Below are 20,406 nucleotides of genomic sequence, written 5' to 3' on the forward strand. Positions count from 1 at the left end.
ATTACGAACAGCTGTTTATAATCATCTGGTTTATATGTACTGCTGCAGGGTGGCTGCACTCAACGAGTTTATGCAATGACTTTCTTGGATGTTTCTGAAGGATAATTGCACAGGAGGAGGATGTACAGAGAGTAGGCCCCTTGCACTATATGTGGTACATTCCACTTGTGCCTGATTATTAACTGGGATCTTTAATTGTTCTGAGCTTACACTGCAAAGTGGTTTTTTCCTCCCAGAGTCTGGAAAGAGCAATGAAAGAAAAGGCGGTCGATCTCGTTCTCACACTCGTTCAAAATCCAGGTCTAGCTCAAAATCCCGTTCTCGAAGGAAAAGGTCGCAGTCAAAACACAGGTGAGAATTTCTGCTGTCATATTTTGAATGTTTTTTGTTTTTGTATTTACTGTGGTTAAGATTTTCTTGAGTTTTTGTCCAAGTTTCAGAGTTTAGAAATTTCACTGGTGTTCACCAGAAAGTATAGTTACTGTTAGATATTGCTTTAATTATAGCACTGTACTTAAGAATGAAGTTTTATCTAGTAAATACATACTTTCAACTAATTTTAGTTTTAGAAGTTGGTTTTTTGTCTTAAGGTGTTCTGTTCTTGACTTTTCTAAGAATTAACTAGTATAAAGAATTGGCAGAAATTTTTCTTTCTTCACGTTGGGAAAAGGGAACATATGGTGCTGAAAGTACTGGTAAAGTTGCATTTTTTTTTTTTGTTCCCCTCAAGGTCTGGGAAGTACTACCCCAGATCTAGATTTCAAGTAGTTGCCTTTCTCCAGTACTCTGCATCAAATGAAGTACTTTAAGTCTTTGTACTCTTGGTGATAAGAGCTGCCTTCACCCACTTTGGGACCTGAAACATAGGAGTAACTTGCAGTTTTAATGGCAACTACTGTATTGTGCTTAAACTTTGTTTCTATTCTGTTTATCTTATTTTTGAGCATGGCTTTGTCATTTTAATGTTCTTTTAAAAATACGTTGAGTGTGGTACAAAGGGTATCTCAAAATATAAACTTGATTGAAAGTAACCTAAGAATCAGGTCTAACATGATAAGTTTTATTGTCTTCTTTAAGATGAGGAGGGAGCTGTTACTGAAATGTGAAAATGGATACAGTGGATCCTAATTGTATGTTATATGTACATACATATTCATACTCTCTGAAGAGAAGAGATAGAGAAAAGTGTGTGTGCATGTTTGTTGGGAGTATTAGAGAAGGAGGATTTCAGGGGAGGGCAAAAAGGACCAGTATATTCTTTGTTGAACTTCATCAGCAAGCTCAGTTTAGTCTTAATTTCCTGTGCTAATCAAAGAGATAGAGGCAATGAGATAGGAAAATATGATATTCTTTTTTAAAATTTATTTTTTATTGACACGTAGTTGAATTACAGTGTTGTGTTAATTCTCTACAGCTGAAGTGACTCAGTTATACATATATATACATTCTTTTTCATATGGTTTGTCACAGGATTTTGAATACAGTTTCCTATGCTATATGGTAGGATCTTATTTATCCATTCTAGACATACCAGTTTGTATTTGCTAATCCCAAACTACCACTCCTGCCCTCTCCCATCCCCTTCCCCTTGGCAACCACCATACTGTTCTCTCTGTCCCTGATTTTATTTCCATTTTACATAGATACGTTTGTTTTTATCATATTTTAGATTCCATGTGTAAGTGTTATTGTATGGTATTTGTTTTTCTCTTTCTGATTTATCTCATTTAGTATGGTAATCTCTAATTGCAGATATTCTTAATTAGACTAGTAAACTATACTTTTAGCTGTACTGGTGTATACTTCCCTATTACTATTAGATTCCAAAACTCCTTTTGGAATATGGTTTTACTCTCCATCCAAGGCTGTACAGTAGGCAAATTCATGTCTAATAGAAGCAAATTGTTTCATGTACGAGGAAGGAGGCAGTGTAGCAGAACCTCAGTGGTACTAGGTTATGAATATTTCTGTAGGTCAACAGAGTGGTAAAAGTAAAGGAGGTCAAGAAAGTATAGGAGTCAGTGAAAGAGTAATAACTTTCTGAGGAAGAAAAAGACCAGTGACTTGACTCTTAATTTGTGTTAATAGAGCCATACTCCAAATCTAATATGTTAGTGGTATTCTGTACCTGGAAAAAAGCAAAACTTAATGATTTAATATCATTATTTTCTTGATAACTTCTGTGAAGCTTTCTCTGTTGGGACATATAATTTATCTATTTTAAGGTTTTTACTTTTATCATTTTAAGTGTATTTGGGTATTTTGCCCTTCCAAGGGTTAGTGGAGGGTTAGAAATTTGTTAATTATTTTTATTCATGGGAGTTTCATGGAGGTCTGTCTAATGATATAGAGTGAGAAATTAATTGTTCTTGGCTGGCTCACATGCAGGCATACCTCATTTTGTTACTTGGTTTTATTATGCTTTCACAGATACTGTGTGTGTTTTTTTTTTTTTTTTAACAAATTGAAAGTTTGTGGCAGTCCTGCATTGTCAGATGATGATCAGCATTTTTTAACAATTAAATCTTGTTGGCCAAAAAGTTCATTCAGGTTTTTTGTAAGATGTTAGGGAAGGACCTGAATGAACTTTCTGGCCAACCCATTTTAAATTAAGGTATGTACTTATTTTTTTGTAACACAGTGCTGCTGCACACTTAATGCACTGCACTGTAGAGTAAATATAACTTGTATATGCACTGAGAAGCCAAAAAGTTCCTTGGACTTGCTTTGTTGTGATGTTCCTTTTGTTGCTGTGGTCTGGAACCTGACCCACAATATCTCTCGAGGTATGCCTGTATGTCTTTTTTATCAGCATATACTGTTCTTACACAAGAAGCCTTTAATAAAATCTTAAAGAAATGCAAAAGAGGATGAATTTTGTTGAAAAAAGGGTTCCTCAACCAAAAACATTGGACTTAAGGACCTCCTTCCTCCTCTCCACTGTAGGAAATGTAGATATTTAGTGGTTTCCCCTCCCCTTCTAGTGGGATTGGGCACCTTCAGCTCTTTCTCTGGCCCACTAAGACCTAGCCAAGAGCGGAGGTTGCAGGATCCCCTTTCTCAAAGGCCCATCTTTTTCTACCTTGGAGAAGGCAATGGCAACCCACTCCAGTATTCTTGCCTGGAGAATCCCAGGGACGGGGGAGCCTGGTGGGCTGCCGTCTATGGGGTCGCACAGAGTCGGACACAACTGAGGTGACTTAGCAGCAGCAGCAGTGTTCTGATACTTCTAGAACCTTCCCCTGATCTTTTCCCTATTCCCTCCCTTCTCTCTGTAGGAGGGAGTAAGGAGTTATTTGTTATTATCTTGGCAGGAACTGGGAAGATGTGTTTCCACTCTGTCCAAATTTTTATTGTTTTTTTTTTTTTTTTTCATAGGGACAGGGTTAGAAAAGGTGGGTAGTACTCTATTGTAAAGTTAAGTAACTTTTACAGACCAGCATAGGAACTGTAAGACATTTTATAATATTTTAATGGGAAGCAACTGACTTACAAATGAGCTTTGATGCAACATAATGGTAAGTTGCCCTTTATTTACAGTTTAACCTGTAAGTGCAATTTTGTACATTTATGCTAAAATGAGAACTGCTAATGATGGCTTACATCTTTATCTTTGATTGGAGTAGTTTTGCTCTTGACTTAAAGCTTTTAGCTTTCCTAAGCAGAATACTTAAAGGCAACTTGTGGGTGATATAGACGTGAAATCTTTATTGTCAAAATTAAAATACAATAATTACTCTTGAGCAGTGAGTTTCAAACTCTTGAGTACCCACAGTGTAAAGTGGGAAGCCAAGTGGTCATTGCTTTTTTGTATTTTGTTTTTGTTTCTTTTTTTTTGTTTGTTTTTTTGGTGAGTGCTTTATTATTATTAACTTTTATTTGTTAGGGCTATGGTTAATTTTTATTAAAAGAGTTTCTTAATTAAGACTGGAAAGCACTATTTGAGGAAAACAAAATTATTATTTTTTTTTTTAGCAAAGTTGACAGGAATATTAAGTACCTAGAGGCAAAGGCCCTTTAAAACATTACCCTTATGTGGATGTCTGTAAATGGACTTAAAAATGTTTTAAGTTTTGCAGTTTTTCCTTAGTAGCTACTACTTGACCCTAGTGTCTCATAGGTTATTAGTGATAAAGATTTCAACAAACTAATAATTATTTTCTTAGATTAAAATGTGATATGAAGATAAATGAGATGGTTAGATAGCATCACTGACTCAACTGACATGAATTTGAGCAAACTTCAGGAGATAGTGAAGGACAGGGAAGCCTGGCGTGCTTTCCTGTGTCATGAGGAGTTGGACATGATTTAGGGACTGAATAGCGTAAAGATAAAAGTTTAGTTTTTAAAGCCATGTAATAGATGAATGATCCAGTTGAAAATTAACTGTTGGAAAACAAATTTTAACCAACTGAAAAATGTGTTTTATGAACAAGATTTCATTATTAATTGAGGATTGTTTGGAGATTTTTTTGGTTTCATAGCATTCTTTTTTTTTTTTTTTTTTGGTGCTGGAACCCGGGATCGTTTCATAGCATTCTACAAGCATTTAACTATATGTATTTCTTTTATAAACTTGTTTTAACTTAATTCATGAAAATATTACCATCAAGATGAGTTTTAATTATGTAAGGCATACTTACAGAAGATCATTTTACCTTCTTGGAATAATTTTCCATTAATGTTAATTGTTAATGATGATGGTGTAGATATTGAGAGTAGGAGTTTTAACCGTTTATTCTGCACCAGAAACTGTTGTCAGTTTTCCATACATCGTCTGTTTTAATCCTCATGATGGTCGTAAGAGGTGTAGGTATGACTTTAGTCCAGTTTTTAGATGAAGAAACTCAGGCTTAGAGAGGTTAAGTGATTAACCAGAGTTCTCTCAGCTGTTGTGTGGCAGAACTTGAGTGTCAGAGCCAGACTGTCTCCAAAGCCAGTGAGTCTCATCGCTTGTTGTATGCATTCAGTTCTGTCATATTTTAATAAATAGTTCCTAGGATACCTCAATATGAAAAATGTCACTTATATATGCTGTTTAGTTGGGAGAAGAGCCTAGAGAATTTTAGAATTGGAAGAACAGTTATTTTTCTTCCAAGAATTCTGGTAATAATGGTTTCTTTTAATACTTCTGTATATGTGATTATAAAATCAGGGCCTTTGCAAATTGAGTATTTGATTATATGTAGCTTTCACTCATGAGTAAGACATTTGGTCTCCTGTCACACTAGCACCATCATTAGTACTGTTTTCTCACACATTCTTCTTAATATGTGTATGACAAACAGCACACGGCTGTTGATAGAAACCATTGAACCATACAACTACCACTCCCTGTCAAGATAAGTTATAACCACAAGCAGTCATATTACATGCAAGTCAAGAGTTAAAGACAATTCATGATATGAAAATATGGACCAAGAGAAATTGTCTGTACTAATTGAAGCATGTAATACTTAGCAAAGGAAGGTCACACCTGAAACCATCAACTTAAGTCTGACATAAGAAATAGCTTAAATTCTTTCTCTATTTCTGTCTTTGTATTCTGGGCAATAAACTGGTAAAGTTTCCAATAAATTATGTCAGATAAGTTATCTGAAGTGTTATGTAAAGAGAGTTTAAAAATACTGATAAATACTGTCAAGTTTGGTTTTAAAATTCTCCCATTTGAAATTGAAATTCTGAGACTAAGTTTTGATACTCTAACAATTTATCTTTCTTTAGGAGTAGATCCCACAATAGATCACGTTCAAGACAAAAAGATAGACGTAGATCTAAGAGCCCTCATAAAAAACGCTCTAAATCAAGGGAGAGGCGAAAGTCAAGGAGTCGCTCACGTTCACGGTGAGTTTTTTGAATTTAAGGGTAGTTTTCTCATGACCTCATTTGTTAAAAGTCTGTTGTAGTTTAAAATTTTAATGAAAGAAATTGAACTTTTTTCTGATCGTTTAAGTAATAATTTAATGTCGATTGTCATTGATTTGAATCCGATGGTTAGTATGACTCATGAGATTTCCAGACTACTTAATTCAGCCTGGTAATTGTTTCATTTAGCTTCATGTACATAGAAATTATGTAGACATTTGTATGTAATGTCTTATAGCTGTTATCAGTTGTTTTGATAATTGTTGAGGAAACAATTGAGGTCCTTTTTGGGGAGTAGAATTGTTTTAGTTGTGAATTTATTTATTTATTTTTATTTTTAAAGGGACAAAAGAAAAGATACCCGAGAAAAAATCAAGGAAAAGGAAAGAGTGAAAGAAAAAGATAGAGAAAAGGAAAGGGAAAAGGAAAGAGACAGGGAAAAGGAACGTGAAAAAGAAAAGGAACGGGGTAAAAACAAAGATAAAGACCGAGATAAAGAACGGGAAAAGGACCGAGATAAAGAGAAGGACAAAGAGAAGGACAAAGAGAAGGACAAAGAGAGAGAGCGGGACAAAGACCATGAAAAGGAACGAGACAAAGAAAAGGAGAAGGAACAAGACAAAGAAAAGGAACGAGAAAAGGACAGATCCAAAGAGACAGATGAGAAAAGAAAGAAGGATAAAAAGTCCAGAACACCACCCAGAAGTTACAATGCATCAAGAAGATCTCGTAGTTCCAGCAGGTTTGATAATGCTTCAGCTTTCTACCAAGAGGCTCATTGATGACAGTTTTCAGTGAGAGGGAAAATATTGTTATACATGGAATCAGTAAAATAATGGTAGAACATTTCTCTAGCCGAGGGATTGCTACAGTATTGAGTCAGTGAGGAGGAAGAGATAATTTTGGGCACAGTTATTTGAACAGTTAGCTGTCCTTGGTAATCTGCTCCTTTAACCTGGCAGTGTTCACAGTGACTGCTGTTGCTGTTGCTGCTTATTTTCTTGGAGGGTGGATGGCAGGGGCAAGCTTTTTATTTTTGACTTGGTTTTATGTGGAAAAGTTGACTGCTTATTAGGCTACTATATTTCTTTGGAATGAGTAGTAAATTTAATATGTAAAATTATTGTTAAGGTTGCAATATTAGTTTTTTCTGTCATCTAAGTTCATTTTTACTGTGCTATGTTGTTGAGTGTGTGATGTTTAAATTTTGGTTTTCATTTATTTGTTGAGGATTTGCTTTTTTCTTAGAGCTCTGTTAATCGGTGCACTGCCATAGGGCTTCCCAGGTGGCACTGATGGTAAAGAACCTACCTGCTAGTGCAGAGGGTACACGAGACACGGCTTTGATCCTTGGGTTGGGAACACCCCCTGGAGGAGAGCATGGCAGCCTACTCCAGCGTGCTTGCCTGGATATCCCATGGACAGAGGAGCTTGGCGGGCTACAGTCCAGAGGGTTGCAGAGTTAGATGTGACTGAAGCAACCTCACACACATGCACACGCACGCACGCACACTGCCACCAGGTGGCAGCAGGTTGCCATAGTAACAGCAGCAAACAAGGCCCTTCCTTAATTCAGGATTATCTCAACCTGTATCCATTGCTTCAGATGATATTGTGACTATAAACAAATGGAAGTTCCTAAGTTGTGTTAAAAACTGTATCTTAAAAATACTTAAAAATATATTTTAGCAAGTTTTAAAGATACTTTTGAAAGGTTTTTCATAGAGAATAATTTGAGACTGGCACGTGCATTTCCTAATGTTTTTGCTTTCTGTTTTAATAGCTTGTTCTTAATGCTAGTCTTTGGTTACTTAATTGAAGATAATTTCTAGCATTTATTGAGTGCTTTACCATATGCCAGGTTTTGTTTCAGCGGAGTTTTTCATGACTAATCTTATTTAATCCTCACAGTAAGCCTGTGAGAAGACTGTTATCATGGTTTTAAAACATGAAGAAACCAAAGCTCAGAGGAAATATTCCATCTGCTCTGCACTTTAGTTAGAAGTGTAGTAGTACAGTAGCTCTTTCTCTTTTTAGTGATTGTTTAAATGAAGACTCTAACTAGTACTTGGTACTGGCTTTTTAAAAAATGCCTCAGAAGTATAAAGTTGAAAGCAGCAGTATGTGTTAAAATGGAACTTCAAATCAGTAGATCTTTGCTATATTTCAGGACATTGAAACAAAACCTTAATAATTTCACTCATTTGCTGTGGGTATTAGTTAAGCCTTATGGTGTCTTTACTGCAGTTATTTTATTGATTGTGTTTCACACATTCTTGACGTTTATGTTTAGACATTGCCTTTAACAACACCAAGTAGTGTCCTGATTCTTTTCAAATTCATTTGAATTTACTTTTTCTGATGACTTAAAAATATTTAATTTTTTCATGGACTATTTTAAGTTGCTTGATATTTAAGAAAGTGTGGATAGTCATATTCAGTCCTTAGAGAACCTCTGGGGCCTGGAGGATAAATGCTGGCTAATGTTGGTTCAGTTGTTTGAAATGATTCATGCTTTCAGAAGAGCTTAGTGAAGAGTTAAAATTTTTTTTAGCATTTTTCTTCCTTACAAGTGCTCTGATTTGTTTAGTGAATAGGAAACCTGTTAACTGCTCAGAAAAATAGTCTACTTAATGTTTTTATTTCCAACATTGTCTTCTGAGCTACGTTTTTTAAAGAAAAAATTTTGATATTTAAGAACTTTTGATGCTTGAAATTACAGTCAATAAGGATGAGACCAACAAAGGGAAAGAGGAAAAATTTATTGAGCACCTACTGTGCACCAGGCATTAGGCTTGGGACGTTACAGATGTTATCCTAATCCTCCTAACTGCACAGTGAGACCTGAGTTATTATCTCCATTTATCCATTGGAAAAACTAAGACTCAGATTAAGTAATATGACCTTAGTCATGCAGCTGGTTAAGTGTGAAACTAAAATTTAAACGTCAGCCTATTTAACTCCAATTCTTCATACTAGTGCTGATAGCTTCTTTCTCACCAACTGATATTCTGGATTGTTGTCTGTCAAGCCTGGCTCTCAATACCACTAGCTGGTAGTTATTAGATGTCCACCCAGACACAGTGTTCCTGAAATACAAGTAAAGAGTTACACTGATGAAGATGGAGCCATTTTGTATAAAATGGGATACACTGGCATTCTTACGCTGTGAAAAAAGTTACTTCTAGTCGGAGAAGGCAGTGGCACCCCACTCCAGTACTCTTGCCTGGAAAATCCCATGGACGGAGTAGCCTGGTAGGCTGCAGTCTATGGGGTTGCACAGAGTTGGACACGACTGAGTGACTTCACTTTCACTTTTCACTTTCATGCATTGGAGAAGGAAATGGCAACCCACTCCAGTGTTCTTGCCTGGAGAATCCCAGGGACGGGGGAACCTCATGGGCGGCCATCTATGGGGTCGCACAGAAGCGGACACGACTGAAGTGACTTAGCAGCAACAGCAGCAGTGTGTGAGGTGCAGAGAGGGGTACTGCTACAGAATGGTATTGATTGAATGGAATAATGTCATCTAATTTCCACAGTAGGAAGTATAATTTTGAGGTGACTTGGAGATAAAATTAGGTAGTGGAGGCAAGAACCTTAGGTAGAGCAGAAATTTATTTGTGTTCTCAAAGTTCTTGAACTCTCTCAGTCTTCAAATCTACTGTGTATACCACATACAAGCATTGTTTACTTTTTATTTTATAGATGAAAAAAGTACACAAAATATTTCGTTAGCCTAGAATCAGCTTACTGACATATAAGGAGAACTTGGAGTCTAGAGGATTTGGTTGTTTCAGTTCTCTGGCCACTTACTATCAAAGCTTCTTGTGAGATAGATCGTTGGCTGCATTAGTCATTTAAGAAACAAGTCGTCATACCTCATCACCTGAATAACAGACATCTTGCAGTTCATTGTTTCTAAGCTGACCACTCTTACGAATGAAGTAATTTGTTAGATAGGATCACTGACCCAGTGGACATAAATTTGAGCAAACTCCAGGAGATACCGAAGGACAGGGAAGTCTGGTGTGCTATAGTCCATGGAGTTGCAAAGTGTTAGACATGACTTAGTGACTGAACACACACATAAAATTATTATTAAAAGTATGTGTCATTCAGTAATATGTTAAGCAAAATTGTTTTTAATAAAAAAGTTTTTAATAATTTTAATCTATTTAATAATTATTTTTTACTTCATCATATTTAAATCCCAGTTTTTAAGTAATTTCCTCATATCTAAGTAACTTGTGTGCTTAATTTTAAATGACTAGAACAACAATAATGAAGTGATAGGTGGATGAGGGGGTAAAAGCAGTTTATCTGTGAAATGAACTAATGTAAATACTCCTTAAAGAGGCATTCTGCATTGGGTTTAGAAAGTCTGTATGTTGCAAGCCTGTTTATCTTTCACTTCTTGAAAAGGGCCTATTGTAAAAAAAAGACAATCCACAGTGGGGCAGCAAGGAGCTAGATGCATGACAGAGGATCTGGAAAGCAACATGCTTTAGGTGTTGAGGAGGAAAGTATGTTTAACGTAAGAGAGAATATGAAACATCCATTAATATCTTTTCTGCTCTAGAAATTGCTGTCCAAATAAATCACATGTAAAGGAGATCATCTTTTCTAATATGAAATCTTAAGAGATGTTTTCACTTGTCTGTTGAATTTATGGTTCATCATTTGACCTGTACTAAAATTAGATAATAGAATATCTTCATGAAAGACATTAGTTTAAACTGACCTTTAAAGAATACTCTTCACTTGAGAGCATTCCAGACCCTTTTGCTTTTGTGTATTTGAATTAATCTTACTGGAATTATTGGTTTTTAAAATGACATTTTTGACTTTCAGGGAAAGGCGTAGGAGGAGGAGCAGGAGTTCTTCCAGGTCACCAAGAACATCAAAAACCATAAAAAGGAAATCTTCTAGGTCTCCATCCCCCAGGAGGTAGGTTGAAAGCATGTTCTAGAACTGAGGAGGAAGCAGGGGGAAAGTTTTCTCTCTTCAGTCTATTATTTTTATAACTTTATATTTTGAATGAGTAACATGTAATATATTAGTTTGGTTTAGAAATCTGGAGAATATAAAAAGTTATGAATAGATCTTAACTTCCATGATATGTCCATCTATCCTGTCCCCACTAGTAACGACTTTATTAGTTTTTTTTGGTACATCCTTCCAGTTTTGTATATGGGAGCAGATGAGAATATATAATGTGTTTTTTTCATCTTCCTCAAAAGGTAGTGCAAAATGTACACTGTTGTACAGTTGCTTTTGTCACTTAACTACCAGAAGAACTTTCTGTACTCATCAGAGTGCTGCTCATCCCTTTTTACAACTGCATAGTCTTCCGTTGTCTGTTATGAAACCAGCCCACAGTAACTGAATAGGTTCTCTTAATTCACTCAGCGGCTGCAGCAACACGTGATTTAATCCTTGTCGAGATAGATGGCAAGTGCCCCTGGCACGTGCCAATTCATGGATGACACCAGTATGCGGAGACAGTTTCTGTAAATGGTATTGGTGGGCCAGGGGGTGAGTGTTTTTGTAGTTTTGAGAGATACTTCCTTCCGTGTTGTCCTTCATAAAGGTTGGTGGCAGCTTGCAATTTGAGATGCTTGTTTCCCTGTAGCTCCTGCAGATTGTTTCCAAAATTGTGGATAGATAAGAAATGGTACCAGTATAAAGACATTTTCACTGCATTTTTCTTAAGAGTGAAGGTGACCATCTTCATATATTTGAAGGCCATTTGTATTTCCTTTTCTACGAATTGTATACATTGCCCATTTTTTATGGGGTCTGTTTTTATTTTTTCTGTTTTCAGGAATTCTTTCTATATTCCAGAGGTGATTCTTCAGTGACTTGGTTTCAATTATTCCTAGTTTGTCATTTCTTGGAAATTGTTTATGAGACTTAATTTTATAGAGATTTTTGATTTATATAGTTTAATTCCTCAAGTTTTTTTCTTTTGTGACTTTTCCATTTTGAGTCTTACAGGTAGAAAAGTCTTTCCTATTCCAAGATTAGAGTAAAATTCCTTTATTGCTTCTTTTTTGTACTTTTATGCTTTTAATTTTTGCATTACATCTTTGATCCATTAGTTTTTCCTTGTTTGCAGTATGACACGTGGATATGATTTTATATTTCCAGATGCTTCTTTGTTTTCCAATATCATTAAAAACCCAATTTTCTTAACACTTATCCCATGTTTCCTTTGTCATATACTAAATTTTCCTGTTTGTGTTGGAGTCTGTTTCTGGGCCTTATGTTGTATTGGATTGGCTTGACTGATGACTGTGTACCAGTAGTGCCTCATGCTTTTAATTATACGGATTGTATAGTATTTCTAAATATTTAGTAAGGTCTTTATTTCCCCAGGTGGTAGAGTTGGTAAAGAATCCGCCTGCCAGTGCAGGAGACATAAGAGATGCGGGTTCCATCCCTGGGTTAAGAAAATCCCTTTGAGTAGGAAATGGCAACCCACTCCAATATTCTTGCCTGGAGAATCCCGAAGACAGAGGAACCTGGCAGGCTGCAGTCTATGGGGTCACAAAGAGTTGGACATGACTGAGCCTGCACACACACACACACACACACACACACACTCACACACACACACACACTTTTCTATACCTCTCATTTCTCTTTTTTTGAGCTTTCTTGATCATTCTTGTGTGTGTATTTTTCTGCTTGAACTTAAGAGTTAGTTTGTGTTCTAGAAGTAAAACCTACTGATAATTTGTATTATAGTATGATTAAATTTATTAATGGGGAAATTGATGAATAGATTTATTAATAAAACTTTATGAAGGTGAGTCTTTCTATCCAGGAACATGGCCTACTTATTCAGGCCATCCTTAGTGTTTTTCATGAATGTTTCAGTGTTTATTTCAAACAGATTTTATGCATTTTCAAGGTCTAATTTTAGATATATGTTGCTTTTTTGTTCTTGTAAATAAAGTCTTTCATTATGTCATATAATTGGAGATTAGGTTTATACATAGGAAGGTTAGTGATTTTTGTATATATATTTTTTCATCCCACTATCTTCCTAATGGGTCATAGTTTCTCAGTTGGTTTTCCAGGTAGAGAAAAGAGAAATTTATAAAAGGTTTTGGCCCAGGGTAGAAGGAACATGCTTCCTAGTAGAGATCTTTTGTTTATTTGTGGGTTATTATTTTTAGATGAGAATAAAAGGAAGGTGTAGGATATTGAGGAGGTGGGACAGATTTTTAAAAAATACTTTGCTCGCGAAAGTAAAAACTTTTATCAACTGTAAAGTCAAATTAGACAAAAAGATACATTTAGAACATTTCACTTCCTTCCAGATTCCTTCTACTTTAACATCCACTTTCTATAAGTGATAAATTGTTTTATCCTTTCTTGTGTTTCTTTTTTGCAAAATTAAGCAGATACATGTATTTGAATTTTTCCTTTTCTTCCAAAAGACAGCATTCACAATATATACTGTGTGTGTGTCTGTATATGGTCAGTGACTCTACCCAACCCCAGTTCCATTTTGACTTAAAATTTCTTAAGTTGAGAAGTAATTTACATCACATAAAATTCACCCTTTTAAATGTGCATTTCAGTGATGTTTAGTAATTTTTGTTGCATTTTTCTCAAAGAGTTCACAATTTTGTTTAGCCATCACTGCTAGTTCCGAAACAGTTTTTTCACTTTAGAAGAAAGCCTGTACCGATTAGCAGTTACTCTCCGTGGCTCCAGACAGCCACTAACCTACTTCTTGTCTCTGGATTGCCTATTATGGCCATTTCATATAGACTCCCAGTATGTGTGGTTTTGTATCTGACTTCTTTGATTAAATGTAATGTTTTCAAGGTTCATACATATTATAGCATGAATCAGTACTTCATTCCTTTTTAATGGATGAGTAGTATTCCAATGAATGGATAAAACCAGGTTTTGTTATTTAACCATTCATTAGTTGATGGACATTCAGTATTATTTCCGGGTTTTTTGCTATTGTAAATAATGCTGCTGTGAGCGTTTGTGTACAGGTATTTTTTCATGGCTTCACTGGGTCTGCTTTGCTTTGCGTGGGCTTCCTCTAGTTGGAGGGAGTGGGGGTTGCTCTCTAGTTGCGGTGCATGGGCTTCTCATTGTGGCTTCTCTTGTTGTGGGGCACAGGCTCTAGGTATGCAGGCTTCAGTAATTGCAGCATGCAGTCTCTGCAGTTGTGGCACATGGGCTTAGTTGCTTCACAGCGTGTACAATCTTCCTGGATGAGGTATCAAATCCATGTCGCCTGCATTGGCAGGCAAATTCTTACCCACTGTACCACCAAGAAAAGTTCTGCTTACTGTAGTTTTGTAATAAGTTTTAACATCAGAAACTGTCTTCCGATTTTGTTGTTAAAGATGGTTTTGGCTATTTGATGTCCCTGGAGATTCTATATGATTTTTAGGATGGGCTTTTCCTATTTCTGCTAACAGTGCTGATGCGATTTAGATGGGGATTGCATTGAATTTGTAGATCACGTTGAATACTATTGTTACCTTAACTCTATTTAAGTCTTCTGATTCAAGAACATGGGGTGTGTTTCCATTTTATTTATGCATTTATTTCTTTTGGCAAATTTTTTGCCCTTTTGGTTAAATACATTGCTAAGGAATCTCATTTTGCAGTTGTTTCCTTGACTTTTAAGAGTTTTATGTAAAGATAAACATATATACATAAGTATGTTGTAAATATATTTTTCTTGGTTTGTCATTTTTCTTTTGAATATGTTAGCAGTGTTTTTTTGCTTTGCTTTGCAAAAGTTTATGTAGGCATATGTATGAATCTTTTATTGTACTTGGAATTTTAGTTATGGTTAAAAAAATCTCCCCTTTAATTCAAGTTAGAGAGAAATTCACTTATGTTTTCTTGTAGTTACTTGTATTATTTCATTAAAAAAATTTAGGTCTTTAATCCATTTGGATTTATTTATGTGAATGAGATACGGACCTGCTTTTATCATTTTCTGAATAATAATCCAATTGTACCCAGGTCTTTTATTTATAAATGACCATCTTTTCCCCTATGATTTGAGATGCTTTATTGAATTTTCATATGTACTTGGGTCTGTTTTTTAAGTGTTTTTGTTTCTTTGCCTGGTCTTGTGTTTATTTTTAAGCTATTCATAATTAAGACAAAGAATTCTATATTAGGGTTAATTATTCTGAGTTGAAGATGTCTTGTTATGCTTCTGATATGAAGTACATCATTTTTTCCCCTCTAATTTTAGGGATATGTTGTTTTTGCAAATGGAATGCGTTCAGACCATCTTCTGCTTAGTGTTTGCTCTTGAATTGGTGGGTGGGACTTTATGAATGAGAGGAGGGTGCATGGTGTCATTGGTTATTTGAAGTTCCAGGTTTTTGTAAGTCATGCAGTCTTGCCTGAGAAGTCATTCAGCCTTATCTGATTCTTTTATCTTTTTTTAAATTATTTTTTGGTTATTCATTTTTTGCTTTGAAAAAAATGGGTAAAAGTATTATGTATTCGATTTTGTTTTATCCTAATTACAGTAGATAAATAAACCTTGAATGTTTTAAAACTTAAGAAATTGATAATACAGAATTGTGCCTCTGCAGAAATGACTGTATGTCTTTAAAAAGTTAACTGGGTGTGGGCTTGAGTTAGTGGGTTATAGGACTCATTTACGTTACTTGGTCTACCAGGTTACTGATACGCTTGTTTACAATGCATTAGTATTAGGTAAGAATATTTAATTAACAATATACTGGGTGTTTACTTTTTAAGATGTTAACTGACATTATTAATACTCTTATAGCAGAAACAAGAAGGATAAAAAGAGAGAAAAAGAAAAGGACCACATCAGTGAAAGGAGAGAGAGAGAACGTTCAGCTTCTACAAGAAAGAGCTCTAATGATAGAGAAGGGAAGGACAAGGTGGAGAAGAACAATACTTCACTTAAAGTAAGCAAATCTTTCCATGTTTAGGGTTTAAATAATAAATATGAGATTGTTCTTTATTTCATAGAGGTATTAACTTTAGACAAAGCTCCTTGAGGGCAACAGTGTTTTTGGTACTGCTTATTTAATATTTGTTGTATCAGTAGTTTTTTCACCTAGTTTTTGAAGATAAGAATTAATTAATGTTAACTAATGTAGACAATTGCATTCCTTATTCACAGAATGGCATACAATAAAAATTTTAACAATGTACAGGAATATTTCTACTTGATGCCATTTTCCTCACTGCATTTGTTTTAGCAAATTTGACAGATGATGTTATCATTGGTTTTGTGATAATATACCAATTGTTAGGTTTGTTGAATTAGAATAATTAATGGAAACCAAATTCCATCAAGTAAGGATTTTTTTGGGGGGGGGATAAATATTGTAAATACTTGTGAGTTAGGTTATTTTCCTTATACTGGTAAGTAATATTTGTGTTTTATGAGGTCTGGAGCTTTCATCTTACAGTTTTATTTATTCTCATACTGCTAGAAGTTTATCATCATTGTCAGTAACATTGATAATATCTCCTGAGCACTTGATACTTTCCAGACACTGTTCCACATGTTCTTTAATTCTTGGTTGAGGTCTGAATTTGGACTGTTCTCGAACAGTCTTTGGTAAGAAGAATGGTGACTTCCTTTTCTACATTCCCTTGTTTTTTGCTTATTTGGTATCCAGATTACAAGTCTATCCTGGCCTCTGTGGGAACTGTTTCACTTTGATAGATCTCTTCCACTTTTTCAAGTCAGGCAGCAACATTTGTTGAATTCTTCTGTAGAACTTCTCTGTACCTATTTTATTCCAACTGAGTCTCCATGGATTGTCCCATCTTAGAAGTACAAAGGACATATCGATACATGTTTGCATATACTGTTTATTTGAAAAGGTAACTGGGAGAAAATACCCAGTTTGACTAATTCACAAAAGGTAAAGTTACATGTTTTAGCCAGAACTAAATGTAATAGCTGGCAGCTGTTGAGAAAAATATTAAATATATACCTAAATACTCATTGTAGGAGAAGGAGCACAATAAAGAACCAGATTCAAGCGTGGGCAAAGAAGTAGATGGCAAGGATGCACCAAGGACTGAGGAAAACAGAGTACAGCAAAATGGGAATTGTCAGCCCAACGAAGAGAGCCTCTCTGCCAAAGCAGAAGCAGTATAGGCCCGGCAGATGCACCTCTAAACACACGCTGGAATAGAATCCAAAGCTTTTAATTCTCTCAACAAGATGTTAAACAGTGAAGAAATCCAGTAGAGCATAAAGATACGAGCTAACGGCGTTTCTAGTTGTTAGGTGACTTCGTGGCCATCTTGATACTGAGTAGGAAAACAAAGCGTGGACATCAGGAAAATAACAGGTGTGACCCAAACTCTTCATCCGCTAAATCTGTGCGTTGCCATGGCGGCTGACACCATTGTCACGTGGTTTGTTAGTGTTTGCCAAGAACCATTACAAATAAATGGGACATTAAAGATCTAAATTTGTTATACCATCCATAAAGACTGGAGATAAGCTTTGGAGGCTCTTTTAAGAAATGCTAGAAACTGATTTTGTATTATTTTACTTTTTTTTTAAGTTCGATATATACAGATTGATAATGTGCTTGAAATCGGTGCAAATATGTACACACCCTTGTAAGTGCAGAGTTCGTAAGAAGTTTTAACATTTACTTCACAGGATTTATAGTGATTGTGTTAAATTCTCACTGTTGTGTTTTCTTTTGCTCACAGTTTAGGACAGTGGTTTTTCTTTAAAATAGTTTTACAGATTAAAGTTGCTTAAATAAGTGGATTACAAACCAACTGACAATGCATGCTACTGTTCTCTTTGAAAAGGAAGAACAACTGTGTTGAATACTAATGACATATTAGTATTCAGTGTTTATAATCATTGGGTCTCCCCACATAGTAAGCATTTCTTTTTGAACTTTCTTGACATTTCCGAGCTTATTATGAACAATATTGCAGTGTGTGTTGTCAGCTGTAGGTGGTAAAGGTGCCATTTATAAAAAGAAAGCTGAGTTTTCAAAATGGGCTACAGGAGCACAAGCTGAAGCTTTAGTGCCTTCTACAACGTGGTATACTGTTTTCTAGAATTTTATATGAGCTAGTCATTCTCAATTCATATGGAATTTAGATGGGTATTTCATTCCCTCCCATAGAAAAGTGTGAAAGTGATATGTCAGAAGAGCTCCTTACTTACCTAATATGAGAGGGAAGTCTGTGTTTAAGAATGACTTCAGCGCTTAAAACAACAGTGCAGTTGTGGGACCATCAGTTTTATACTGTGATAACTGAAAATGAAGCAGCATGTTCTTAATTTACTTAAAGCAAGACTCTTTAGTTGTCTACATTGGATGGCCTTAATTATTACCTCTCAATCATCTTCTCATAAATGATGTGCTGAAATTGTGCTTAAAGAAGAATACATGAGGTTATTTGTTTTATGTGTAAAGTATGTTTACTTGAGCTTAAAATACAGGTCATCCTACATTATTAGGCACACTTTTTGCAGAAAGTATGCAAGTAGTAAAATGACAGCATTACTAATACTTTCCCCCAAACCACAGCTTATAGTTTCAGAACTCTTTTCATTGTTATATTTCCAAAAGTTATACCTTTTAATTAGCATGTTATTAAAAAAATCAAGGATAATTATTTTAATGCAGTCTAATACAATCAAATTATTCAGTTGCCTTACCTCATGGGAAGAGTTACTTATGAATTTAAAGAGCTGAGTAACACATCAGTTACTTGGTTTCAACTTGAGTTTTCTTTTTAATGTTAATACTATTGAAACTTAAGTATTTGATGGAGAATGGAAGGAATTGCCCTTATTGCAAGTAATGAAGCCCGGTTTGATTATGAAGCTGCTTAACTACTCTTCATGTGTTCACAATTACTGTGTTTTTTTTTTTTTCTCTTTGTCACTATGTACATTAAAATTTTTGAAAATGCTTTACTATGTAAAGTATAGATGGTCATTTTAATCATTCAACCACATACGGTTGGCTGGTAAACAGCATATTTTGATACAGGAATGCTTGGGTGCATATGGAAAGATTGTGAAGGAGTGTGTGTCTTGCATTAAAGCTTCTTATTTATGATATGTAAGTAGAATAGAACAAATGTTGTTTGAATCTTTGTTATTTTTAGTACCATTTCTCTAATAAAGCTAAGTATTTTAGAGGAAAATATTTGTTCATGCATTTCAAAACAGCATCTTAGGTTTACTCTGTTCTTATTTTAGTTGGCATAGCTATGCAGATTGTTTTGGTATGGAGAATGCATGTTTGTGTGGTGTCTATAAAGCAATCAGTAAAAGTTTGAGTATTTTCTTGTGCTCTGTACTCTATTAAATGTTTGGTAAGTTGGTAATTAACATACGTAATTTGGTTTCTGATGCCAGTTATTTTTCTTGCTGATGATATTTATTCAGTTTTAAGACAACCATACCAATCTTAAAAGACACTGATTTATAAAAATTGGGCATGAGTAGGAATACCAGACGGAGAAGGCAATGGCACCCCACTCCAGTACTCCTGCCTGGAATATCCCATGGACAGAGGAGCCTGGTAGGCTACAGTCCAGGGGGTCGCTAAGAGTCGGAAACGACTGAGCAACTTTACTTTCACTTTTCACTTTCATGCATTGGAGAAGGAAATGGCAACCCACTCCAGTGTTCTTGCTTGGAGAATCCCAGGGACAGGGGAGCCTCGTGGGTTGCCGTCTATGGCTTCACACATAGTCGGACACAACTGAAGTGACTTAGCAGCAGCAGCAGGAATACAGAGGCCCAGAGAACGTGAAGTCATTTTCTTAAACAGGCTTAGGGAAGCAAAACTTTCTAGGGTCTAGAGGTAAGGGAGGGAGGGTCGGGGTGGGAGGGGGCTGGAGAGAGAGTGTGTGTTTGTGTGTGTGAAAAAGATTTTCTCTTTGTTCACTTATAAGGGCTGATATGTTTTCATTTGTTTATTATTTTCTTTTAAGGTATTTCATTACTTTTTAAAAACTGTCTTTTTCATCCCAGGTAGATGTTGTCAGGAAAACTTGAGGTAAGGCCAAGAAGAGAGCCATTTATACTTGATACTATCTGTAAATTATCTTTTTCAGCTTGATTATATAGCAAGTATATTCTGTTCCTTAAATTGTAGTTGCTGTTCATTCTAGACAAATTCTGTTGGTCCTTCTGTTTTTTGCTCTTCAGCAGTGTACACTTAACTGTTAATAAAAGATATTCCTTTATAAGCTAGCCAGTTTCATGTGAGGAAGCAAGTATAAACTCTTAACTTCTGTAGCTGTCTCATTATTTTCTATTGAGTCTAATTAACACACAGTTAAAAATACACTAGTCAGCTTGTGCTTTTCTGTTTAGAATTATTTTCCAAGGTATTCAGTATTTGCTACGTTGATCTTGAGAAGTATCGGAGACTTAAATTTTGACATGTGTGATTTAAAAGTAAACACTGGCATTTAGAATCAGTTTTTGTTTTTTTTTTTGGTCAAGAAAATAATTTCTTTTGTGATATTAGTCATCCTCAGTAT

General features: G+C 35.3%; 1 protein-coding gene across 5 annotated transcripts in view; it reads left to right on the forward strand.

Annotated features, from left to right (window-relative positions):
• SREK1 (splicing regulatory glutamic acid and lysine rich protein 1) overlaps window positions 1-19,056 on the forward strand; it is a 43,868-nt gene extending 24,812 nt beyond the window's left edge. For all 5 annotated transcript variants that reach the window (XM_040262632.1, XM_040262634.1, XM_040262636.1 and 2 more), the window contains 6 exons: window positions 237-351; window positions 5,725-5,844; window positions 6,209-6,607; window positions 10,720-10,815; window positions 15,668-15,812; window positions 16,874-19,056. In XM_040262632.1, the coding sequence (XP_040118566.1) occupies window positions 237-351; window positions 5,725-5,844; window positions 6,209-6,607; window positions 10,720-10,815; window positions 15,668-15,812; window positions 16,874-17,023 (1,025 nt within the window). In that variant the 3' untranslated portion in view covers window positions 17,024-19,056. The remainder of the gene's footprint in view (window positions 1-236; window positions 352-5,724; window positions 5,845-6,208; window positions 6,608-10,719; window positions 10,816-15,667; window positions 15,813-16,873) is intronic.
• The last annotated feature ends 1,350 nt before the right edge of the window (window positions 19,057-20,406 follow it).

Source organism: Oryx dammah, unplaced genomic scaffold (assembly GCF_014754425.2).
Source record: "Oryx dammah isolate SB20612 unplaced genomic scaffold, SCBI_Odam_1.1 HiC_scaffold_20, whole genome shotgun sequence".
NCBI classification, from domain to species: domain Eukaryota; kingdom Metazoa; phylum Chordata; class Mammalia; order Artiodactyla; family Bovidae; genus Oryx; species Oryx dammah.